Source organism: Podarcis cretensis (assembly GCF_951804945.1).
Source record: "Podarcis cretensis genome assembly, chromosome: 10".
NCBI classification, from domain to species: Eukaryota; Metazoa; Chordata; class Lepidosauria; order Squamata; family Lacertidae; genus Podarcis; species Podarcis cretensis.
In genome coordinates, this window is record NC_137179.1 from 31910469 (window position 1) to 31934526 (window position 24058).

At 41.0% G+C, this 24058-nt stretch overlaps 1 protein-coding gene across 1 annotated transcript in view; it reads left to right on the top strand.

Annotated features, from left to right (window-relative positions):
• EP300 (EP300 lysine acetyltransferase) overlaps positions 1 to 24058 on the top strand; it is a 79181-nt gene that overhangs the window by 3967 nt on the left and 51156 nt on the right. The window contains exon 2 of the mRNA XM_079994540.1: positions 13325 to 13983. Within this exon, the coding sequence (XP_079850666.1) occupies positions 13325 to 13983 (659 nt within the window). The remainder of the gene's footprint in view (positions 1 to 13324; positions 13984 to 24058) is intronic.

The window sequence follows — 24058 nt, forward strand, 5'->3', positions numbered from 1 at the left end:
TCCCTCAGTTTCAAATCGATTTTGGAATGGAGTAGGATCTCCTGTTTGAAAAACACAGAAACCCCTTTGAGATGTATTAATTCCAGTATCCTTGCCATTAATCTCATTAGCCTTACTTTTCTGTTTGTGCATTAAACTTCTTGTTGTATGCTTATTTCTCTGTGTACCTAATTAGAATTATTCTGATCTTCAAAATGTACAGCATTATACTCAGTCATGTTCAAAGTTGTGTTTTTCTTCTGACAAATAAGCATACTTTCAAATGACTGAAGTATGATTTGTATTTCATACTTAATTTGGTGTATGTATGCCTAATTTAGAACAAATCACTTCAATCATGCTTTGATATCTGTTTCAGAGGTTATTGGAAACAGTATATCCCAGCTGCAAAATCCCATAAGAATGAGCTGGAAAAGGTAGAACAAAATGGGAAAGTTTAGATGACTGCAAAGTATAAGTTATTTAGTATATGTTTTAGCTTTCTCTCTGAAAGATGGGACTAGAAAGCTACTGTAAACTAATAGTTACTATTGTACCACTGGCAACACACACACACAAATAATGGGCTATAGTGCATTTACCAACCTTGTGACTAAGGAATAGTTGTTCATCTTTTTCTTTCTCACTCCTTTGGCACCAATGCTGGTAGTTCCCTTCATGTTAGGAGAGTTAAGACTGCAGGTAAAGTGGATAGTGGAGGAGACCAATCTCTGTACTCCTCTTTACTTCTCCTGTCTCTTTCACCACATAGCAGGAATACCTTGCCATTGTCCTTGAGATCAGGAGCACTGGGGAGAGGTGGTAGAGGGTTCTTGTCTTTTTTCATAGCAAGCAGTTGAGCCTAGAGACCATTTCCCCAGTGGTGAATACCTTTGACCTGGGAGCCCAGCAGAAATGGTGGTAATAAGCCATGGAGCTTTAGTTTCGGACTACAGACATTTGACCATTGGAAATAGAGCAAGTAGTTCTGGCAGAATTATAATATTTTAATAAGCAATTTAATGTCCAATGTTCCTTACTGTTTTCTAATGTAGGGAGTTGAAAAATGTAAGCTAGTTTTATAGAGTGTAGCTCTTGATGTCCTTATTTCAGTGTGCATGCATGTATCACTGGATTTTAGCAATTGTAAGGTAACTATTAAACAATACAGAAGAATACTAAGTTGCAATCCCTGAAAACTCACATATCGAAGTAAGTGCCAGTGAAATCAGTGGTGCCTTAATGCCAAGTAAATATGATTAAAATAGTGCTTCAAAACACTAATAAATTGTGGCACCGTAAATAGTGTATCTACTTCCAAATGGTGGAGTCCCAGTGTGTTTCAAACACTTAAGACTGCTTTTTAAAGCTTTTTACATCATTAGTATCATCAGTACTATCATGTCGTTCAAACAAAAGCTAAACAGTTTGCAGATGGGTGCAGACTAATTGTTAACAAGTCACTAGAAATAATGTTTGACAGCCTTTCCTAAACCAATCTCATTTATCACTGATCAATACTAATGCAAAAGTTTATACTAGACCCTGTAGAAAACATATATTTCTAAGTATGTTGTAGGAATTGGAAGCATTCAATACTCTAGGTGTATAAAATCAAACTAGTAGCTGCATAAATAATCAGAGCGATATGCATTGTACGTGAAGCATCCCTCCAAATAAAATAAAACACTGAGTTTTGGATCACAATGACAATTCATCTGTAGTATGTGGATGATTGAAGAACAAGCTTCTACTTACTAAGTTATATTTAGTGTTAAAGCATTTGTTTTGCAAGGGGGCAGCAAAATTTATTTAGTTGTGGCACCTGAAAGACTAAAGTTGCAATAGACGCTCAGCACTACATCAGGTGCTGCTGGGCATTGTGATAAATGTTTAAATGGCTCAAACCACCAGGTAAGCTTGTTAGGCAGCCCACCAGAGCTGGTGCTGCTGTAATCCTGAACACATTTGACTGTAAGACATATAATTGCACAATAAAACCTGTTGTCCCATAGGCTTTTATATATCGGAGCCCACTTTATGAAATGCATGGTATTATCCTTAGTTGTCAGATATGTAGTTGCCCTAGAGATGTAAGAGTAGGATCAGGAGTCTTATCAAATTTCCATGCTGAGTTGAATGTATATGCAAGAAGCTTGCTGATAAGTTAACAGTTTCCTGATTAGCCCTTCATTAGGAGCTTAGCAGTCAATTCATAGTTGATGTAAAAAAGTTTTTTGGGGGGGAATCTAGAAAATACAAGTAACCTCATTGCTCTATGATTGGGGAACTTAAAAAAAAACTTGAGAGAGAAGCAATAGGCTTCTGCTTTGTTTTAATGTAACTTCAGAGGAACATACTGAAAAATCATGTCATTTGCATAGGAGATGCTCGAATTTGGTTTGTGTTCATAGATCCTAAATCACCAAAGGCAAAACAGAACTTTCTGAGGTTTTGCTGTTGAACATCCATATCTTTCTCCCCTTAAAGAATAATGTGCAGGACTTTGCTTGAACTCATCCCAAGAACATGAGAAGTTATGGGTCATTTGTACTAGTTTCAGTTCACCAGGTAATCATAAGCAGTCTTGTACAGCCTTTGAATAAGCCCCTTATAAAAGTAGTTTCCAGGCTATTTTCTCTTAAGGTAGCAGCAGTTACTGCAGGCAACTAGTTAGGGTTTGGTTCATAGCTTTCTCTGAGTCTCAGCCTCTTGTAAAGGGCAGTGTCTTTGGAAGGAGCTGTTATCTCCTGTTGATAAAGACTTGCATGCATGGACTGTCTGCAGACTAGTCAGTTTCTTAATTTACTGGGACTTGATTTGCAAAAAAGGTATTGACTGCAGAGCTCTCTGCACAACAAAGCAGGAGTCATCTGGTATAAAGTACTAGCTCTAACTTAGTTTGGTTAGCACTGAATTGAACATATCCAGTAGATTTAACTTTTAAAGGAATAAACTCATGCTGAGAAGTGTAATGAAAATTTTTGGTTCTGACTTGGCATCAAATCACTTGGAGGCAGATCCTAGTCACCACCAGTGGCAGTAACTCACTTTCTGATAACTGGTGTTCACTTGGGGCGCATTTAGTGTCTCACATGAATCTGCCCTTTTCTGAGCTTCCCTGCTTTCTGAAATGAGGTTGGTGGCGATTAGGGAAAGGGGCATGTTTTATATGTGCGCTACCATGTATATGCGCATCGCAGAATCCAGAAATGACCCGGAAATGTCATAAAGATGTCATTAAAAGGGTGAGGTGGAACGGGTTGTTTGCAGGCTTTGTCAATAGGTTTCAGTTATACGCAACGTGTGCAGTGCCTCAGAATATAACCCCCGCGTAAACAGTGGACTGCCTGTAAAGCAGTCAAAGTTGCAGGATGGTAATGAAACAGGAAAGTGACCCATAGTTATTAGTTGCATTTCATGGCCTTTTGGCGCTACTGTTCACAACTTTTCCTCTCTGGCAATTACATATAATTGGTATAATTGAGGATAGTGTTTCACAAATCTAATAAAGTAGACTCTTGTTTTTGGTTGCAACTATGACAGCACTACCATGAAATAATAATAATAATAATAATAATAATAATAATAATAATAATACTTATACCCCACCCATCTGGCTGGACGTCCTCAGCCACTCTGGGCGGCTTCCAACAAAATATTAAAATACAGTAACCCATCAAACATTAAAAGCTTCCTTAACAGGGCTGCCTTCAGATGTCTTCTAAAAGTCTGGTGGTAGTTGTTCTGTTTGACATCTGGTGGGAGGGCGTTCCACAGGGCGGATGCCATCACCAAGAAGGCCCTCTGCCTGATTCCCTCTAACTTGGCTTCTCGCAGTGAGGGAACCGCCAGAAGGCCCTCAGCGTTGGACCTCAGTTTCCGGGTAGAACGATGGGGGTGGAGACACTCCTTCAGGTATACTGGACCGAGGTCATTTAGGGCTTTAAAGTTCAGCACCAACACTTTGAATTGTGCTCGGAAACATACTGAGAGCAAATGTAGGCCTTTCAAGACTGGTGTTATGCGGTCTCGGTGGCCGCTCCCAGTCACCAGTCTAGCTGCCGTATTTTGGATTAGTTGTAGTTTCCAGGTCACCTTCAGAGGTAGCCCTACATAGAGCGCATTGCAGTAGTCCAAGCGAGAGATAACCAGAGCACGCACCACTCTGGCGAGACAGCCTATGGGCACATAGGGTCTCAGCCTGCGTACCAGATGGAGCTGGTAAACAGCTGTCCTGGACACAGAATTGACCTGCTCCATGGACAGCTGTGAGTCCAAAATGACTCCCAGGCTGTGCACCTGGTCCTTCAGGGGCACAGTTACCCTATTCAGGACCAGGGAGTCCTCCTCACCTGCCTGCCTCCTGTCCCCCAAAAACAGTACTTCTGTCTTGTCAGGATTCAACCTCAATCTGTTAGCTGCCATCCATCCTCCAACTGCCTCCAGACAAATACATGATTACAAAAGAAAGAATTATTGCATCCACAAATGCTTGTGTGGGCTAGATGTAGATTCTGGCTCTGAAAAGATGGATGACTACTACCTAGTCAACGTATGCTGCAGTAGATTTTGTTTCAGTTATTTAGGAACTTTCTGCTATCTTACTTTTACTTTTCTGAAAACCAGCAGTCCTAAAGATTAACTTTTGTCTGTTAAAAAATAGGCTGAATAAAAACAGCCTGAAAGGAAACTTTGGTCCACATTTTGAATTGCTTCTGCGCTTTAACCAGTTTGCCCCATACCATATTTTCTATCAAAAAGGTGACATTTCTTGGAAGAGATGTGTTGGATGGGTTCAGAGGTGGGAAATATTTCCTGAGAGCACTTCAACTTCTTGTTTGTCTAGCTTCTGTGATTTTTCTTTCATATGATTGTGTCCAAAATAGACCTTGGAAATACTGTGAAACTGCTAAATACTGTATTTGAAAAGAAATGCAGAATTTTAACCCTTCTGCTTTGCTTGGAAACAGACTACAGAAATCTAAACTGAATATATTTTACTTTGTCATGCAACATAGCACAGGAATGGCTAGAATTTTGAAATGAGACTCTTTTTGTTGTTTAAGTTTATTTTATTGAAATATAGAATGCTGGAAACAATAGCAAAACTGCAAAAAGTTTATTTTCATGTGATCCTGTGTGTTGTATTGCATTGTAACTAATCAGACTTTCATTCTGAAAATTAAGCTCCATTGACAACCATAGGACTTCCAAGTAAATATAATTAGGATTGGATTATTCTATCCTCAGTTGTGTAAGCAACAACTAAATATTCTACCCAAATAACAATTCTGAATGATGTGCCAAATATATTTGCAATTTGTCCATTCCCTTATTCCAAGTTCAACCTGCACTCAGATACCTGAGGTAAATATTTCCTGGGAAATACAGTCGTACCTTGGTTTTCGAACAACTTAGTTCTTGAACGTTTTGGCTCCTGAATGCAAACTGTTCTGTTTGTGAACTCTTTTTGGAAGCCAAATGTTCGACGCGGCTTCCGATTGGCTGCAGGAGCTTCCTGCAGCCAATCAGAAGCCTCGCTTTGGTTTCCGAATGTTTTGGAAGTTGAACGGACTTCTGGAACAGAACTTTTAAAATTGGCATTAAAACAGCCTGATTTATTCAGTGGTGGCTATCTGGTCTTTTATATATTTTATGTGTTTGGGTTATCAGTGTATTTGGATGACTTTAAACAATAAAATAATACAAATCATATATACTTATGCCAATAAAGGCCAAGAGCAACAAATAACAGCTAAATTTAGTGTTTAAAGTTACTTATTTAAGTTTTAGCTGATACTGAACTGAAGCCGGATGGAAATAGGGCTGTAGTTGATTTCCAGTATGATGGTTTTTAGTATCAGGAAGCTCATGCTTTCCACCATTTCATGAATGAAAGAAACATCCTAACCAATATGAGAGTGTTTTCTTCAAGTGTGTGTGAAGAACCAAAGAAAGCTATTCATGTACATCAAGGATGGGGAACTGGATCCAGATGAATCTTTATCTCCTCTGCCCCTGTGGGTCAAGTTTGCTAGATGGGTGGGATCACCCATCCTTCAGTCACCTGACATCAGTGTCAGGTGACTTGCTTTTGCTATAGTTTGAAATTGAATCTAATGGATGTGGGTGCAGTGCTTTGTGTCAGTGATCAGCTAATCATCTGATGGCTTTGATCGCTGGTGCTTGCAAAGTGCTCTGCATGGGGGTTTGCAGGCACTGCTGATAGGCACTGCCTGCACCCCCCTTCCACCACAGCTTGACCTTTACCTGTTCCAAACTTGAGTTCATATACAGCAACTGTGGCTTGACTGAAATGGTCTTGCTAGCCTGGGAGGCTTAACTTTGCCTTGGGTCTGTGGTTCCTCACCACAAGTGTACATTAAAGTAAAGAATGTTGACAACATCATTCATTGTGATTTAAAATTGCATTAATATTTTTGTGAAGAAGCAACACACCTCAGCAGGTTCTGATTATTTGAACCTCCATTAAAAAACAACAACAAAAACCCCAAACCCTCGCTGTTCTTGCCTAGAACTAACATGTCCCTAAAAGAGGAAACCATAGCACTGGGAACTAAATCGTTTTCAAAATAACTGTTGACATATAATGGCAACCCTGTAAACTGCTGTCCTTAGTGTAGTTCAGTACTCATCTGGCCTGACAGAAACACACATTCTCCATTCTATTAGAGTGCATGTTTGATATGATCAGTTTAAGGTTAGTTCAACCTAAAAATTCCCAGAGTTTTAAAATCAGTTGTAAGAGGGGGGAAAACCAAATCAGGTGAACCAAACATTCATATTGCAGTTTCAGAACACCTGGCAAGTAAATGATAGGTTAAGAATATCATAGGACTCCTGGTTAATTGAATACTAATGAAAGTGTTAAATCTCTAGAAAAAGGTATAACTGTTCCTTATTTTCTAATCCACATTTTATGGATTTTTTTGTTTTTGTTTCTATAGTTCTAAACATGCTGAAAATGTACACTTTCCACTCAGAATGCTATGAGAAGGGCAGCCTCTGTCTATTGTAGTAAGAGGTTTTAAAAAGCCCTCATTGCATTGTGTTTTATAATAGAAGTTTGTATTAGCCTTTCTCTTTCTTCACTTCCAAAATAAATCAATTGTACTTTAGAGTGAGACATACCTTAGAATGCTGCCTTTAAAAAGTTGCATGGCATTGTTGGGTTGCTTGCCTTGCAGTTTCTTTGGGTGTGGCAGATATCATTTGTGTTTTTCTTTATTTCTTCCTTGTTTGCTGAAGGATAGCATAATCCATGAGCTCCATAGTGAGATGTTGCTGCATGTGTGTATGCTGACTCCAAGGACTAGAACCCAAGCACGGTCATGTCAAAGCAGGCCACTATGTGGCAAATACGAGCCGTTTGCATTCCTCACAGGTGTTCCTGCTGTCTATGAACTGCCCTCTCAAGAAAGACTTGCACATGGGAGCAGGGAATGTAGATGAGAATGCTAAGCTAGCTTGGGCCTGGTTTGCAGATAATGCTAAGCCAAATTAACATAGTAAACAATACCATAATCACAGGTGTCCCAACAGATGATCGGGTAAACATTGGCTTGTTTCCCCCCTGCCTCCTTGCCTGCTTTGTGCTCTACCTGATATCCTGAGAAAATGTCTCCTGGCATTGCCCAGCTGTGACACCATGCTTCCTTCCATTGGCTGGCTGGAGTGGAAATCTTACTCCATTAAAATCGTTGGCAGTGTAGTTGATTAACCTTTTCCTTCCACTGCTTTGCTTTATTCCCCTACTCACCAGTCACCCATAGTGTTGCGCTGTCACATAATTCCGTTGCTCCTACCTTGGTTAGGACAAATCCTGCCCTCCTTCCTCAAGGAATGAAATGTATCTGAGTGAAAAGACAAAGTTTAACATTTTTGCAAATACTCTTGGACTGGAGTTAGAGAAGAGGGACTAGTTTTCTTTCACAGGCAAGATTCCATGAATTGGACAGTTGTCCTCTGGAAGGAAGAATAGGACTTTGTATGTGTGTTGGTGGGTTTTGGTCCAAAAGGAAATCATTGAGTTGCTGCTGCTGGCATTACTTCACCTATCTCATCATTTCCAATGTAGCCTGAAGTGTCCCTCCTCCCCTTTTCCTGTTTAAAATTGGGACTTTCTGATATGCTTAGAATACCGTATTTTTCACCCCATAGGACACACCAAGTTTTTTTTTTTTTTTGGGGGGGGGAAATAAAGAAAAAAAATTATTTTCCCCCCAGGCGCTTGTGGGGCCGGCAGCGGGGAGAAGCGCTCTTCTCCCCGCCGCCCGCCTGCAGACCAGGTCCGGGGACAGCGGGAAGACGCACTGCGCCTCGCAGCTGTCCCCGGAGCTTGCGGGGCAGGCAGCGGGGAGAAGCACGCGTCTCCCCGCCGTCAGCCTCCAAACCACATCGGGAGACAGCGGGATGGCGGCGTTCTGCCTCCCTGCTGTCCCCCGACCTTGTGGGGCTGGCGCTGCGGCTCTCCTGAAGCCTGGAGAGCAAGAGGGGTCGGTGCGCACCGACCCCTCTCGCTCTCCAGGCTTCAGCGAAAGCCTGCATTCGCCCCATAGGACGCACACACATTTCCCCTTCATTTTTGGAGGGGAAAAAGTGCGTCCTATAGGGCGAAAAATACGGTATATCCAAGCTGTAAGCCCCACTAAACTTACTGGAGTTTACTTCTGAGTGGACATGTATAGTAATTTAGATAGGAAACCATAGAAGCAGAGAAGAAAGAAAATTAACTGAGGGAGGGGAAGAGTATCCATAAAATGGCTGCTTGTGGACAGAATCTTAAGATAAATTTATCTATTTATTAAATTTGTATACTGCCCTATATCCACAGGTCTCAGGGCGGTTCACAGGATAAAAACAGAATATAACACCACAAAATGCATAATCAAAACAAAACAACCCAAGGGTAGTTTTCTATGGTAGTTTTCTTTCAAAATAATTTTAAAAGCCCCACGCTCACTCGTGCAGGCATGACTTTAGAATGTTAGCAACAGGCTTTTAAGCTTTGTAAACAGTAGACAATGAGTGAAGTGCGGAAAGCTGGTCGTAATGAGAAATAAACACTGTTTAAAATTTTATCTCCACTCCACAACTCTTCTGTGAAGTCATGGTGGGTCAGAGCAGACAAATTTCTGTTAAGGAATGCAATTTTATTAATAGTTGCCATAACTCAAGTTGCTTTAAGAAATCTGGAGGTGGAAGAATTGTTTGGGGGGAAAGGACCATGTTACCAGGGAGATCTAGCAGTGACATCATTTATACTCTTACTACTGTCTCTGTACCTTTATGTGGAACAAACAACCACACTTAAACCATAGTCAAAAAATTGTCCTGGTTCACATCTCTAAACTAGAGATGCAGAACTGGATGTGGCTGGCAGGTTGGCTCCTCAATTCTCTCACTTCTCACGTGCCAGCTTTGACAGGTAAGTGGGACCAGTTACAGCAAACCCTTTTGAAGTCCCATTTGCTGGCAAAGTTTGCATTCATACTGCAGCTACACATGGACATTTCTCCTCTGGAGACAGCAGTTGTGGTTTGAATCCAAGTCGTTCTGCAGATCTCTTGGGGTTGTCAGTGAGCCCCATTTGCAAAGGAACAATTGGAGCCACATACTTTCCTTATACTGGACATAGCATATGATTTCAGTTGTGGGGCAGATAGACATGGTTAGGAGGAAATGGCGTAGAATCTGGACACATTGGGCCTAATCGGCTCATGGGCCAGAGATTTCTCATCCTTGCTCTAAAACATAGTTAATGTCAGGTGGCCAACCATGGCTTATTTTATTCAAGGAAGTGGGTCCAGTTCACACATAATACTAAACCATGAACTAATATGTGTGAACCAGGTCATTCTCTCACAGAAATATGGAATATCTTTTATAGTACATACTTTATTGAAATCTCAAATTGCTGAAGAGTACAGTATGTTGAGGGATGCGGGTGGCGCTGTGGGTAAAACCTCAGCGCCTAGGACTTGCCGATCGCATCGTCAGCGGTTTGAATCCCCGTGGCGGGGTGAGCTCCCGTCATTCAGTCCCAGCTCCTGCCCACCTAGCAGTTCGAAAGCACAATTAAGTGCAAGTAGATAAATAGATACCACTTTCTAGCGGGAAGGTAAATGGCGTTCCGTGTGCTGCTCTGGTGCCAGTTCGCCGGAGCAGCTTCGTCACGCTGGCCACGTGACCTGGAAGTGTCTGTGGACAGCGCTGGCTCCCGGCCTATAGAGTGAGATGAGCGCACAACCCTAGAGTCTGTCAAGACTGGCCCATATGGGCAGGGGTACCTTTACCTTTACCTTTACAGTATGTTGAACATTTGAATTTCATTTTGTATGAAGGTGCTCCAAAGGTGGAGCAGGTTCTTGCAGGCGCATTTTTAGTGGGTGTCTAGGGCTACTTTCTAGCTTGAGTTGGGTGAAACAGGTTTTGAAACTGAAAGTCCATAGTTAATAAAAAGATTCTGTAATTGCTTAGTTGTAGGCACTATCATTCATGTCCTTTGTTGTGTGTCCAAAATGGTTTTGGATAAATAGATGCACGAAGCCTAACATTTGGCAGTTGAGGCTTGTAGCATTTAAAATCTACTCCCCCCCCCAAAAAAAACCCCACTGATGTTTAAAAGGCTTTTGATCTTTCAATTAAAAAAAAATCCAAGTATTTTTTCATGATGGAAGGTATGTATGTGTGGGGGCACACCCACCCACCCTCCATCATGAAAAAATACTTGGATTTTATTTTTTAAAAATTGAAAGATACATGTGTACTTACAGGTGGTGACCATTTTAGGTAAAGGTAAAGGGACTCCTGACAATTAAGTCCAGTCGCGAACGATTCTGGGGTTTTGGCGCTCATCTCGCTTTACAGGCCAAGGGAGCTGGTGTTTGTCTGCAGACAGTTTTTCCCAGTCATGTGGCCAGCATGACTAAACCGCTTCTGGCGAAACCAGAGTAGAGCATGGAAATGCCATTTACCTTCCCGCCGGAGTGGTACCTACTTATCTACTTGTACTGCGTGCTTTCGAATTGCTAGTCTGGCAGGAGCTGGGACCGCACAACGGGTGCTCACCCTGTCACGGGGATTCGAACCGGCAACCTTTCGATTGGTAAGCCCAAGTGGCACAGTGGTTTAACCCACAGCGCCACCCGTGTCCTGGTGACCATTTTAGGCGTGTCCAAATGACATGTGATCACCAACACGTGGGTCCTTTGGTACCCAGAAGAAGGCAGAACAGAAGCAGTGTGTGCTTATATGTGCTCTGCTGACATGTATGGGGGGGGGCAGGAACAGAACCAAGGTTTCCTGCCTGTATTTCTGTGCTTAAAGCTGTTTTAGGTTTAAGTAGATTGAGCTGATGCAAACTCAATATACTTGTGTGAACGATAGCGTGTTTAAGACCTTTAGTCTAGGCAATTCAGTTGCTGAACGAAAACCAAGAAGGAAGTATTCTTTATAGTGGCACATGAAGAAAACTGGTGTTGCACAGTAAGTTCCTGGTTCATTTCACTTCAGCTGTGAGCTTGCTAGGTGTCTTCATTAGCTACTGTTTTCTTGCCCCCATCTTCAGTATGGTGTAACTACAGACCTACTTTGCAAGGCTATTTGTTAGATTTACCAAATTCATATCTGGAGTTCTTTGAACTCTTGGCATATGGCATGGGTGTGAAACCTCTAGCTTGTGTACATTATTAGACCTAGCGTTTGACCTGCAAGGCTGGCTGCCATAGCCAGCTGCCTGACACCTGAAGTACTGTGTGATGTCATGGATAGGGTAGGCAAGGACGTGGCTCCAAATGAGCTATTGGAAGCTTAAAGTGGGCTTCCAATTGTTTATTTGCAAGCGGGACATGCTGACAGTGTTGATCAGGGGATGTGCACTGAAAGTGAGCCCCACTGGGATTAGCCAAGAAGGCACAGTGCTTTACAAGTGCCAACAATCAACTGATCATTGGTGCTTGAGAAATGTTGTGCCTTGCCTGCAGTGGCTTGATTTCAAACTGCATGGGCAAAAAGGAAAAGGAGCCACGTCATGTCAGCACTGCCCATCTGTCAAAGCAAACCTGCTGAGGGGTTGCAGAATAGGGGAGGTAGGAATCTGGCCTTCCAGCCAGATCCAGTTCTTTCACCACAACCAATAGTTTACAAACACTATGTGACATTATTTTTACAATGAAAGCTTTTAACATGAGTTAGAATCTTGCAGGAGTAAAAGTACTTAAGCCTTGAATATATAAATATGAAAGAATGTGGTATAGTTGATATTTGATTTGATTTGCACAGGAGAGCCCTTGGTTTAAGCCATTGCTAAGCATTGTTCACTTTCGGTCAGTTACTATTGCTCAGCCTGACATGTTCTGTAGGGTTGTGGAGGAAAAATGTGAATTTTTAAAAATGATTTTTAATTTCAAGTAACTAAACAAGGAATGCAGAGCTTAGTAGTTATGCAGAAAAGAAAGAAAAATAGAGGCTGATGGTTGTAGTTTTAGATGTCCCAAGAAAGGTGATCAAATGAAAGTGTTTTTTCATAAGGTTCCATAAGTCGATTGTTTTAACAAAGTCAATAAAAGGATAACTTGTCATATAGAAGGTGTGAGTTTTCCTCCCCAACCCCCCAGTCAATATTCCTTTTGTGAAATGGTTAATCTGACCAGAACCACAATACCTGTGAAATCCAGGCTTCAAAAAGATTGGCATTTAAAGTTTTCCAGTTTTTTTGCAGTCACTAATCTAACTGCAGTTAATAAATGGAGAATCAGGTTTTTATTGGTTATGTTCTTAATCTGAGGAGAAAAATTATTGTAGGGCTGTAGCTATTGTCCCATCATTTGATTGTTTGAAAAACTTCTTCCCGAAAGGGAATAATTTTGGGGCAAAACCACAGGTGTCTACTAGAGACAGATAAATTGCATTCCTGCTTGCAAAGGTCGGATGTGTTATGATTACTTCTCTATAATCTGGCTGGGCACATCTACTAGTGATGTGCTATCTTTAAAGCATTTTCTCAAGTTCTAATTGAGGTTGATCCAAATGGCAGTTTATTACAAATGTGTTCCCAGAATTGTTCCTCTGTTCTCCAAAATCTTTTCCCCATTTTAGTCTTAATGAAGTGAGAAGAAGGGGAGCCAATTGTGTGAGGCTTTTATATAGTTGGGAAAATGTGAAATACTTTTTGAAAAAAACCTGTTTATGCTTCTAGGCTTGCTGCATAGTTAATTAGATAAGAAAAGTGATATTGTGCCAGCACTGAAAAGAGCTAACTTTTATATGAAATATATTCTCAGTGTTCTAAACCATTTCTTTTGTTTTTTCCTTTCCCTAGATTTTGGATCCCTGTTTGATCTGGAACATGACTTACCAGATGAACTGATCAGCTCCACAGACTTGGGACTTACCAATGGTGGTGACATTAATCAGCTGCAGACTAGTCTTGGTATGGCACAAGATGCTGCTTCAAAACACAAACAGTTGTCTGAACTGTTACGTGCTGGTAGCTCACCAAACCTTAATATGGGAGTTGGTGGGCCAGGTCAGGGCATGGCCAGCCAGCCCCAGCAGAACAATCCAGGAATGGGAATCTTAAACAGTATGGTCAAAAGCCCCATGGCACAGGCAGCATTGACATCTCCAAATTTGGGGATGGGTGCAAGTGGACCAAATCAAGGTCCGTCTACTCAACCCACTGCAGGAATGATGCCAGCAGTGAACAATCCGGTAAATCAGCCTGGAATGGGAATGAATGCAGGAATAAATGCTGGCATGAATCCTGGTATGTTGGCTTCAGGAAATGGACAAGGCATGATGCAGGGGCAAGTTTTGAATGGTTCGATTGGAGCAGGAAGAGGACGTTCCAACATGTCATACTCGAACCCAGGAATGGGTAATGCTGGTAACTTGTTGGCTGAGACATTGCAGCAAAGTTCTCCGCAGATGGGAGGACAGACAGGCTTGAGGGGTCCACAGCCTGGAGCAATGGGCAAGGTAAGACAAAGTTTTTCTTGTGATCACAAATAAAGTTTTTGAAGTATAATATTTCAAAATACCTAAGGATTTCTAGAAAACAGGCTTGTTCACTGCAATTATGAATGATACCTGGGAACATTTAAGCATATTAATACATGATAAGGAGGCATGTAGCATTATATGAAAAGTTGTATTTCTAAAAAAACCTGATAGTCTTTGTGTCCAGTTACAGTATTGCCATTCAAAATTATGTGTTGAGTTTATAGCTTTCAATAGTACCTATGATTGGTGTATTAGTTCTTCAATTGCAGAATAATCCTACAGGTGGTGTTGATACTGAAGATGATTTTTTTTCCCTAGTATTAAAACTACTGGGAAGGCTAATATTGCTATTCTTCAGTGAAACATTGCTATAATTGTGGGTGGGGTGGGAATATATGTGCATGCAATATTTTCCTTGATTTGTTAAGTAGTGGGTAGGTTTATCACAACTGTTACCCATGATTGATAACTTCAACCTCCAGGTACAGCATTTTTGAGTACAGATGCTGGTGCCAAACAATGAAGGAGAGTTTGCATGGTGGTTGTAGATATTTTGTAGTCACTTTTACAAATTAGATGGTAGACCTGTAGGTTTGCTCCAGCAGGACTTCTCATATCTCAGTACTTGGAAAAAACAGTACTGTGAGTGTAATAAGGCACCAAGAACAGTATCTTCACTAATTAGAATGAATAACCTAGTGCTTTGTAAGTGGTGGAGCAGAAAAATGCTGTACATTTCATTACTAATCATGTAGCTTTGGTGTAACCTCTGCATGTAGTTGTTTACTACTTCAGGGAAAAGGATAGGAAACAGCTTTTCTCTTACTTATTTTAGTACAGTGTTTAGATTAAGCATCTAAAATGAGTCCTCAATAGGTACTTGCCTAGCAGGTGCTTGTCCTGTGGGAAATATGTAGCAAACTGCCAGGTTGCTCTCATTGAGTGGTAGCCAGTGAGAGTTAACACATGATTGTACAGAGCAGCAAATAGAGGACTTGGGTGCTTTATGTAAAATGGGTGAGGAACTATATCTAGCTGGTGGGCTGTACCCTGGTTTCTCCTGCCGATGGTGGGCCATTTTGACAGGTAGGTGAGCCTCTGCCCACCTGGAAATTACTCTATGTCACTGTGATGGCAGTTGACACATTTTTACTTGGTAGTGCTACAAAGGAAATTCTAGTTCATTCAAGCCTGACTTGGAAGTTACCATCAAGCTGCTGATACAGGCCAACTTCATGCTCTACTTTGAGCAGGGATTTAGTGCATTATGGAGTACTGTATGGGGAACTCCATGGTTCAGCTGATCCCAGCAGGGCTGCTGTCACTGCCAAAACCAGCTGATCAGCAGTGATAGCAAGTCTCCATTGCCAATGAACAATTGGGAGTGTACTTTAAGGCTCCCAGTAGATCATGACTGCCATTGCACAATCTGCTCCATACCTGATAACACATGACATTAGTTGTGGGGTAGGTGGGTGTGGTTTTGGGGAAGCAGCCTCACAAGCCAAATTGGGAACAGTGCTAGGTTTAAGTAGGCCCACAAACCAGAGGGTCCTCATGCCTGGTGATAGATGTAGTCAGAAACATATGAAGGGCACACATTGGTGAGGATTTCTTTAGTAGAATAGATCTATGCAGTCTTTGCATATAATACCCTTTCACCTGTCTTTTGAAAACTCATTTGCTCTAATGACTAAACATAACAATGCGTTCAGTCTCCATAGTGTGGCCCTCACTGGCAGGTTTACTACTTAGATGCAGACTGGGTTTGCAAGTTGCTTGGCTGATGAGCTTGCTTGATCAGTCAGCCTCTTGCCTTACAGTTCCATCTTTGTGAGCTGTTTAGCTTGTCAAAGAGTGAAGCTTGTAAAGGGGATATAGCAAATTCTGATCTTTGGTTCCTAAGGTCTGCAGAATCTCAGTTGATAGTTCAGACATAAGTTTTGTAAGCAGACTTTAAAGGCAATAACTAGCTCTAAAGTAGCAAAGTAGAACAAAGATTTTACAGTTTGGATGTATATAGGTGCAGTGACAAGATAAGAATAACATTTTATTTTTAGAAAGCTTGTTTTTTATGGGGAGAATGGACTTCACACTGTCAGTAGCGAGGAAATGGAAGTGTGTGACCAAAAAAATAGTACAGTATGGTGTTCTTTGTTTTTGTTTAACTCAGTCAGTGGGAAGGCATGAGAGGCTGGGCTTTAGCAATGAAATGTAACTACTATTGTAGGTGCAGTTGGCTACACACATATTCAAGTGACAAAATATGAATTTCAAATTATCAAAAGTAGTGCCAGATTTTATAGTGAGATGAAATCTGGAATTTCAGAAAAATATGTAGCATCACTGCTTAGCATAACTTGAAACAACACCGTCTTATAATATAAAATAGATTTGCCATTGTAAATGTAACACCCCCCCTACAAAAATACTTAATGATCCATGTTTTATCAACATGTTTGATATCTTGTTTATTTGGCTGGTCAGTTGAACAGTGTCCTAACCCTGAAAGAGAATGCAAGTGTTTGATTCAGTCTGAGAACTTACTGGAATCTAAATTGAAGAGTAGAGGAATCCTGGCCCCAGATGCAGGGAATTAATCAACATTTTTTGTAGTTGAATTCTTGAAGCAAAAACATTTTTTTGCTTGACATGAGAGAGCTTGTTGCTATTGAGGAATGTTTTTGTGACAGGACAGCTACATTACTGTACTTCCATCGCTATTTCTGTGCTTGAGATGGCAGCTTTTTAAAAATAAAGTGAATGAGTTGGACACACCCACTGCAGAATGCTTCACTGCCAGTGACTACTGTAGGTACATGTTCACATTTGGAAGTTGGGGAAGTAGAATCACTTCAATTTTGTCTACTAGTGAATGTTTTGGTTTACATGGGAAATGATTTTAGCAAGGTATATGTGAATGAGGTGGACAGTGATGCTTGGAAAAGGGAAGTCTTGCAGTCATTGCTGATTTCGGTGGCATCTTGATAGAAGTTGTGGAAGCACTATCTCAGAAGCAGGGTTAACATGTGGAGTAAAGAACAAATATGACAGTAACAAGGCCCTACAATTTGCTGGCCATGCCCTCTCCCTAGCAAGCATCTTTCTTTCTTTTTCTTTTTTTAAAAAAGATTTTTATTAATTTCCAATTTTTTAACAGAAACAAAAAACAACAATAAGAACAGACAAACAAAAGAAAACTCATATTTTCATAACCTTATTTTCATAACCCTCTTTTCCCGGACTTCCCCATACCTTTCCCTTTTTGCATCCTTAATTTAGTACCATTATTCAGCAACCTATCTTGCCCAATTAAATATAAATTTGTCCTCTTTCTCTATTCCACCCTTAATTTTAAACCCAATTATCGCTGCAATTCTACGTCTTCTTTTCCCTCAGCATTTTAACACTCCTCAGTTTTATAATAATTCTTAAGATACATCTTAAATTTCTTCCAATCTTCTTCCACAGTCTCCTTCTCTTGGTCGCGGATTCTGCCGGTCATTTCTGCCAGTCCCATAAAGTCAATCACTTTCGCCTGCCATTCCTCCAGCGTGGGTAGCTCTTGTGTCTTCCAATACTTTGCTAGAAGGATCCTTGCTGCCGTAGTAGCGTACAAAAAGAAATTCTTATCCTTCTTCGACACCAACTGGCCGACCATACCCAAGAGAAATGCCTCTGGTTTCTTGTTAAAGGTGCACTTAAGCACTTTCTTAATTTCATTATAAATCATTTCCCAGAAGGCCTTAATCTTTGGGCAGGTCCACCAGAGGTGGAAAAAGGTACCTTCCATCTCTTTACATTTCCAACATTTGTTATCGGGCAAATGATAAATCTTCGCAAGCTTGACTGGGGTCATGTACCACCTATAAATCATTTTCATAATGTTTTCTCGTAAGGCATTGCATGCCGTAAATTTGATACCTGTGGTCCATAACTGCTCCCAGTCAGCAAACATAATGTCATGACCTATGTCCTGTGCCCATTTAACCATAGCAGACTTCACTGTCTTATCTATTGTATTCCACTTCAACAGCAAGTTGTACATTCTTGATAAATTCTTAGTATTGGGTTCTAACAATTCTGTTTCCAATTTCGATTTCTCCACCTGGAAACCAATTTTCCTGTCTTGTTTGAAAGCCTCCATTATTTGAAAATAATGGAGCCAATCTCGTACCTTGGACTTTATTTTCTCATAACTTTGTAATTTAAATTCACCACCTTCTTGTTCTAAAATCTCAGAGTATTTCGGCCAATTGGTTGTCATATTAAGTTTCTTTACTTCCTTAGCCTCCATGGGTGAAAGCCACCTGGGAGTTCTGTTTTCCAGTAAGTCTTTATACCGTATCCATACGTTATATAGTGCTTTCCTGACAATATGATTTTTGAAACCCTTATACACTTTAACCTTGTCATACCAGATATATGCATGCCAACCAGCCTAGCAAGCATCTTTCACCCCACCTCCTCACCTGGGCAGGGGAGCATGCATGCTTGGGAGCTGCAGCTCAAAGGAAGTGGCATCCAACAACCTTCTCGGCTTCACTGACGTGGTCCAAAGGAAAGGAAAGTTTGATTGCAGGAGTTGCTGGAAGGAGGTGTACAGGGCACCATCCAACCGTCTTAGGGACTCCATTTTGGATTGTGTAGGGTTTACTCCTTAGCCTTCTCTTCACCTGAACATGTCCCATAAAGTAGCGGGTATGGATTTTTTCTCAGGGCTTACTGGTCAGTTCACCTCCTGTTATATGACTCAGGCTGGGAACAGGTTGTGTTCTATCTCTTAAGAGCTACTGAAGTAAAGATACAGTGGTACCTCGCAAGACGAATGCCTCAAAAGACAAAAAACTCGCAAAACGAAAGAGTTTTTCGTTTTTTGAGTTGCTTCGCAAGACGGATTTTCCTATGGGCTTGCTTCGCAAGACGAAAACGTCTTGCAAGTTTGTTTCCTTTGTCTTGCAAGTTTGTTTCCTTTTTCTTAAAACCGTGCATTCACTTCGAGGAGCAACTCATAGCACGCGGTGTGGTAGCCTTTTTTGAGGTTTTTGAAGACTTTGGTGATTTTTGAAGCTTTTCCAAAGTCCGTGCTTCGCAAGACGAAAAAACTCGCGGAACGAATTAATTTCGTCTTGCGAGGCACCACTGTACATTGTGCCACCTTCTGATCTCCACTATAATGATAACTCCCATTTAATATTACCACTTTGGGGAAGGGTTGCTATTTATGTATTGCCCTTAAAAATAACGTGTATTCTGTGGCTTCCAAGATAAAAACTGTAACACCTCTTTCAACATGGATTTCCTGGAAAAAATTCCGAGAGTGATCTAGTTTGCCATATTTTCTTGTGTAAACAAAACTAAAATATTTGAAACTATCAAGCTTGCTTAATATTTGCATTTGGCATCTTTTAATTTTTGCTAATGAACTTATAAAACAGAAAAATTTTCATGGAAAAATAAAGCTCTGAAAAGTTTTCTGCTCCACATTACTGCTGCATATTGTTGAGAACTCTTGTGCTTTGCATGGACATGAAACACATGAATAGTGGCTCTGGAGTGATGCAGTTTCCTTTTCTCAATCTATGGGGCTTGTATGTTTTGGTTCCCAAAGCACCTAGAATTCTAAGTTGCAAACATTTTTATTTATTACCTGATTATATCAGGCCCTCAAGGTCTGAGCCAGCAGAAATTCTTACTGGCTCTTTCTTGGTGGCAGTTGTTTAACCTAACCCTGGTTTGGGAAAGGTTTTGAATCTGAGAGCAAAACTGGTATGTTTACCTAAAGATGCTTACAGCCAATAAAAAATCAATATAGATTAACAACAAAGTTGCAAAGCAACAACACTGTCTTTCAAATGGATGCAAATATGTATTTGATCAACACAGTTATAGGTGGCAGTTTAGAATTTGATTTCATATGGTTGTATCCAATAGTAGCTTTGCTGTATTGAAAAGTGTTTCTGCTCTCAAGATAGGGAACATACCTTTTACTGATCCCACTACCTTCTGCAGACCTTAGTGCCATATTTCATAGAAAGGCTGGTCAAATAACTAGATTTAAACTGGCTAAACTTAAAGGTGCAAATATAATCCTCATTAATTTATTGATCACCTTCTTAAAAACCATCTCAAGGTGATGTATAATTAAAACAAGTTATAACACAAAAATAGCATATTCATTTAAAACAAAAACGAAATCAAGCAATGTAGACAGTTATGATATAGACCAGTTAATGTTGCTGGTAAAACCTGTTGGTACAAACATGTCACTTATTTCAGGAAAGTACAGGTAGAGAGGGTGCCTGTTGTATCTTGAGAGGAATTCTATTCCACAGAGTGGGGACAGCCACACAGTGCTCCGAGTTACTGCAGAGTGGGCTTCTGAGATCTTTGGAACTTGCAGGAGAAACTTAACTGCAGGCATTTTCAGATAGCCAAATAGCAGTTAGAAAGACAGTGACCCTGCTACCAGATCTAGCTTTGTGACTTTAAGCCCACAAAATGCAGTGCTGCAACCTTTCATCAGCTGAAGAAGCTTCATAATTCTGTAATGAGAATTTCAGTTCCTAAAGATTAGTTGGCTTATGTAAACAGATTTTAAGAAAACTATTTCTTTATTACCAAAAGTTCTTAAGAAAAACTGCAGGTGTCAGGCATAATTTGGGGGCATAACTTTTTTCTTCAGAAAGGCAAATCTTCTAGGATAGTGCCGCCTGTAACATATAGGCACGAATAATCTGAACACTGAATGTCTTTCCCTTAAACAGTTTCATTCTATGCAAACATTTACAGAGCTAAATTTTAATGCACTTTTATTCAAAATGCATTTTTTAGTATTGTGCGTTCTTACTCAAGCAAATCCATTGAACAAAGTAGAACTACTGATAAATGTACGTATCATTGCAGGCTTAGTCTGTTGGCTATACTTCACAAGATTGATAAACCCTACTAAGATTTCTTTAATAGCCTGACAACTTTAATAATATAATAATACTTAACATGTGAAAATTCAGTTTAATGTGCAATTGGAGTATACTGTCTTCACTTCCTGAAATTTACTTGAGTGGTAATTGGAGAAGCAAAGAAAATTGTTTAACGTGAATTGTAGATATGGTTTTGCTCTGCTTCTGTCAGTTTTAGCAGAAAGGACACTCTTTTTGGCTTGGACACCCCCCATTTGTAATGTATGTTCTTCAGCTAGCTGAAGAGCCTATTAGAGGCAAATCTGAAATGGAGGCTGAGACTCAAGAGTGTATTCAACTGGTTTGGCTGTTGGCAGAGAGCCCAAGTTTCACTTTTTGAGGTGGAGTTGGTACAAGCTGACAACAAGCATGCTTGATCTGTGTTGTTCTCCAACCAGCTGTTGTTGATACCCCACAACCGAGTCTAGAAAAGTAAACTGGGAACAGGAGGTCTTTGAGGGGTCTAAAAATGAAAAGTGTGAAAGTATTTTGTAGCCTACGTATAGCTGAGCTTCATCTTCAAATGAAATACTTGGCTTCTTTTGTATGGCAAAGCAAAATGGCATGGCTGTTGTGCATATCAGGACGAGCATTTTCTTCTACTTTCATGGGGTTATAATATATAGGTGCTTTATCTGCAGGAAACATTATTGTCAACTAACACTTTGTTGTAGAAAGGTTTGATACTTGTGCTTTTATAAAAGCCCTTATCCTGAATTCTAAATACAGTACGTGGAAAGCAGTGGTGTGAATTTCCATTTTCTAAAATGGATCTAATTTTCCCCAATGCCCTGTTTAAATAAGCTTTACAAATCTGATTATGATAATTGTTGGACTTAGTCTATACTGTACTATATATAGCTGTCTCAAAACTCTATACCATATAGCACTGTGTACTATAGATGTGGTATAAATGTTAGTAAATCATATTCAAAGCTTTACTAAAAAAAATTTATTACTTGCAACTATTTTAAGACAATTTAGTGTAATGCACTTTGCTTAAATTTAATTGGGGGAGGAAGCACTGAAAATTGTTAACATTTGCTAATTTTATCAAGCCCAAACAGCTGTACATGAGAGAGAGAGAATGAACTGTGTTCATTTACGTTGAAGTGACTTAGTTAGATATAACTGACAGTAGTTTGGAATACTCTGGATTTATTTTTGTTTTACTTCTGTTCAGGTGTTCAGTGTTTTGTTTTTTAAAAGAGGTGTGTTTCCATCCATTCATATAAATTGGCCTGTTCTGGCTCTAATTGAGCACAGTACAATGATTCTACAATCTTCTGGTGTCGTTGAATATACTCTAGAACTCTTGCATTTGAGCTGTAATTTAATTTTATTATGTGTGTGAAAAGGTGAGTCACGTTTTCTTGAACAGCAGTTAAGAATTATGGATTAGTAGTTACTTGGCATATCATTGGTATACATGAGCTACAGTAAATATCATTGATGGGTGTAGAATAACTAGACCTTGATATCTGAACATTATGCAGTCCAAGTGGAATTAAGCAACAACTGCAGTACAAGATCTTGCAGGTAGAACTAGATGAAGTTGGGATGTAACTTGGTGGCAAATTTTTGTTTGTACTTTTATTTATTTTTGAATAATTTCAAAGAACAATGTTACAAGACATCCTCTAATAACATACCGTATTTTTCGCACCATAGGACACACCGGACAATAGGACGCACCTTGTTTTAGAGGGGGGAGAACAAGAAAAAAAAATCTCCCCCTCTCTGCCCAGCGCCCCTTCAGCGAAGCGGCAGGAGGTGCTGCGCAGAGAGGGGGAGAATTTTCCTCCTCTTGTTTTCCCGCTCTAAAAGGTGCCGTTTAAGGTGCGTTCAGGCGGCTACCTTGGAAGCCTGGAGAGCGAGAGGGGTCGGTGCACGCGCTCTCCAGGCTTCAGGTTCCTTTCGATTTGCTCTTTGGGGCTGACGGGGGAAGCCCACCACCAGCCCCAAAGAGCAGGTCAGGGAGCAGCGGAAAGGCGCAGCGGAGAGGCTGCTGCCATAGTTGCACATCACTTCTCCAGCTGGGAGAGAGTAAGTGGGGCTTCTTTAGCCCCACACGGCTCTCCCGGCTAGAGAGGTGGCGCGCGGCTAAAGAGGCTCCTGCCATAGCCAGGAGAGGGTCGCGGGGGGGGCGCTGCTTTAGCCCTGGGTGCGCTCTCCCAGCTGGAGAGGTGACACGCGGCTATAGAGGCTCCTGCCATAGCCGCGCGTCACCTCTCCAGCCAGGAGAGGGTTGAAGGGTGCTTCTTTAGTCCTGCGCGAGCTCTTCCGGCTGGAGAGGTGACACACGGCTATAGAGGCTCCTGCCATAGCCGCGCGTCACCTCTCCAGCCGGGAGAGGGTCGCGGGGCTATGGCGTCTTCGCTCCATAGGACGCACACACATTTCCCCTTCATTTTTGAAGGGGAAAAAGTGCGTCCTATAGAGCGAAAAATACGGTAAATATACAACCACGTGTGAAAGGGAAATGTCAGGATGAAATTGGGATTAATCTCTGATTAGGTTCACAATAGGAAGTGTGCACAGTTTGAACCTGGGACACCTTGTACACAACCCCTGGCATTTCTAGGTAGGGCTGGAAAAGGCTACTGTCTGAAATGTTGGAGAGCCACTGCCAATCAGACTGTAGATGATAAAGACCTAGCAGCAGCAATGGTTTGACTTGGTCTAAGGCATTTTCCTATGTTCTTGTGCACCATATTAGCAACACCAAGGATGTGGAATGTGTTTCGTTTCAGATGTTGTTGAACTCCGATTCCCTTCAGGCCCAGCCAGCGTGGCCAGTGATCAGAGTTGGTAGGAGTTGGAAGCCCACATAGAGGGTCTCTTGTTCCCAATCCTGGAATTTTTGTGTGGTATAAAGGATATGGTTCAAAACTTATATGTATGCAAGAACTGACAAAGTCATAATTGAATAGCATAGTTTCTGGGGCTTCAGTAAAAAAAGACATGATATACAGTGGTACCTCTTGATGCCAACAGGATCCATTCCGGAGCCCTGTTCGCATCCTGAGTAGAACGTAACATGCGTGTGCGTGGGTTGCGTTTCACCGCTTCCACAATGCGCGTGACAG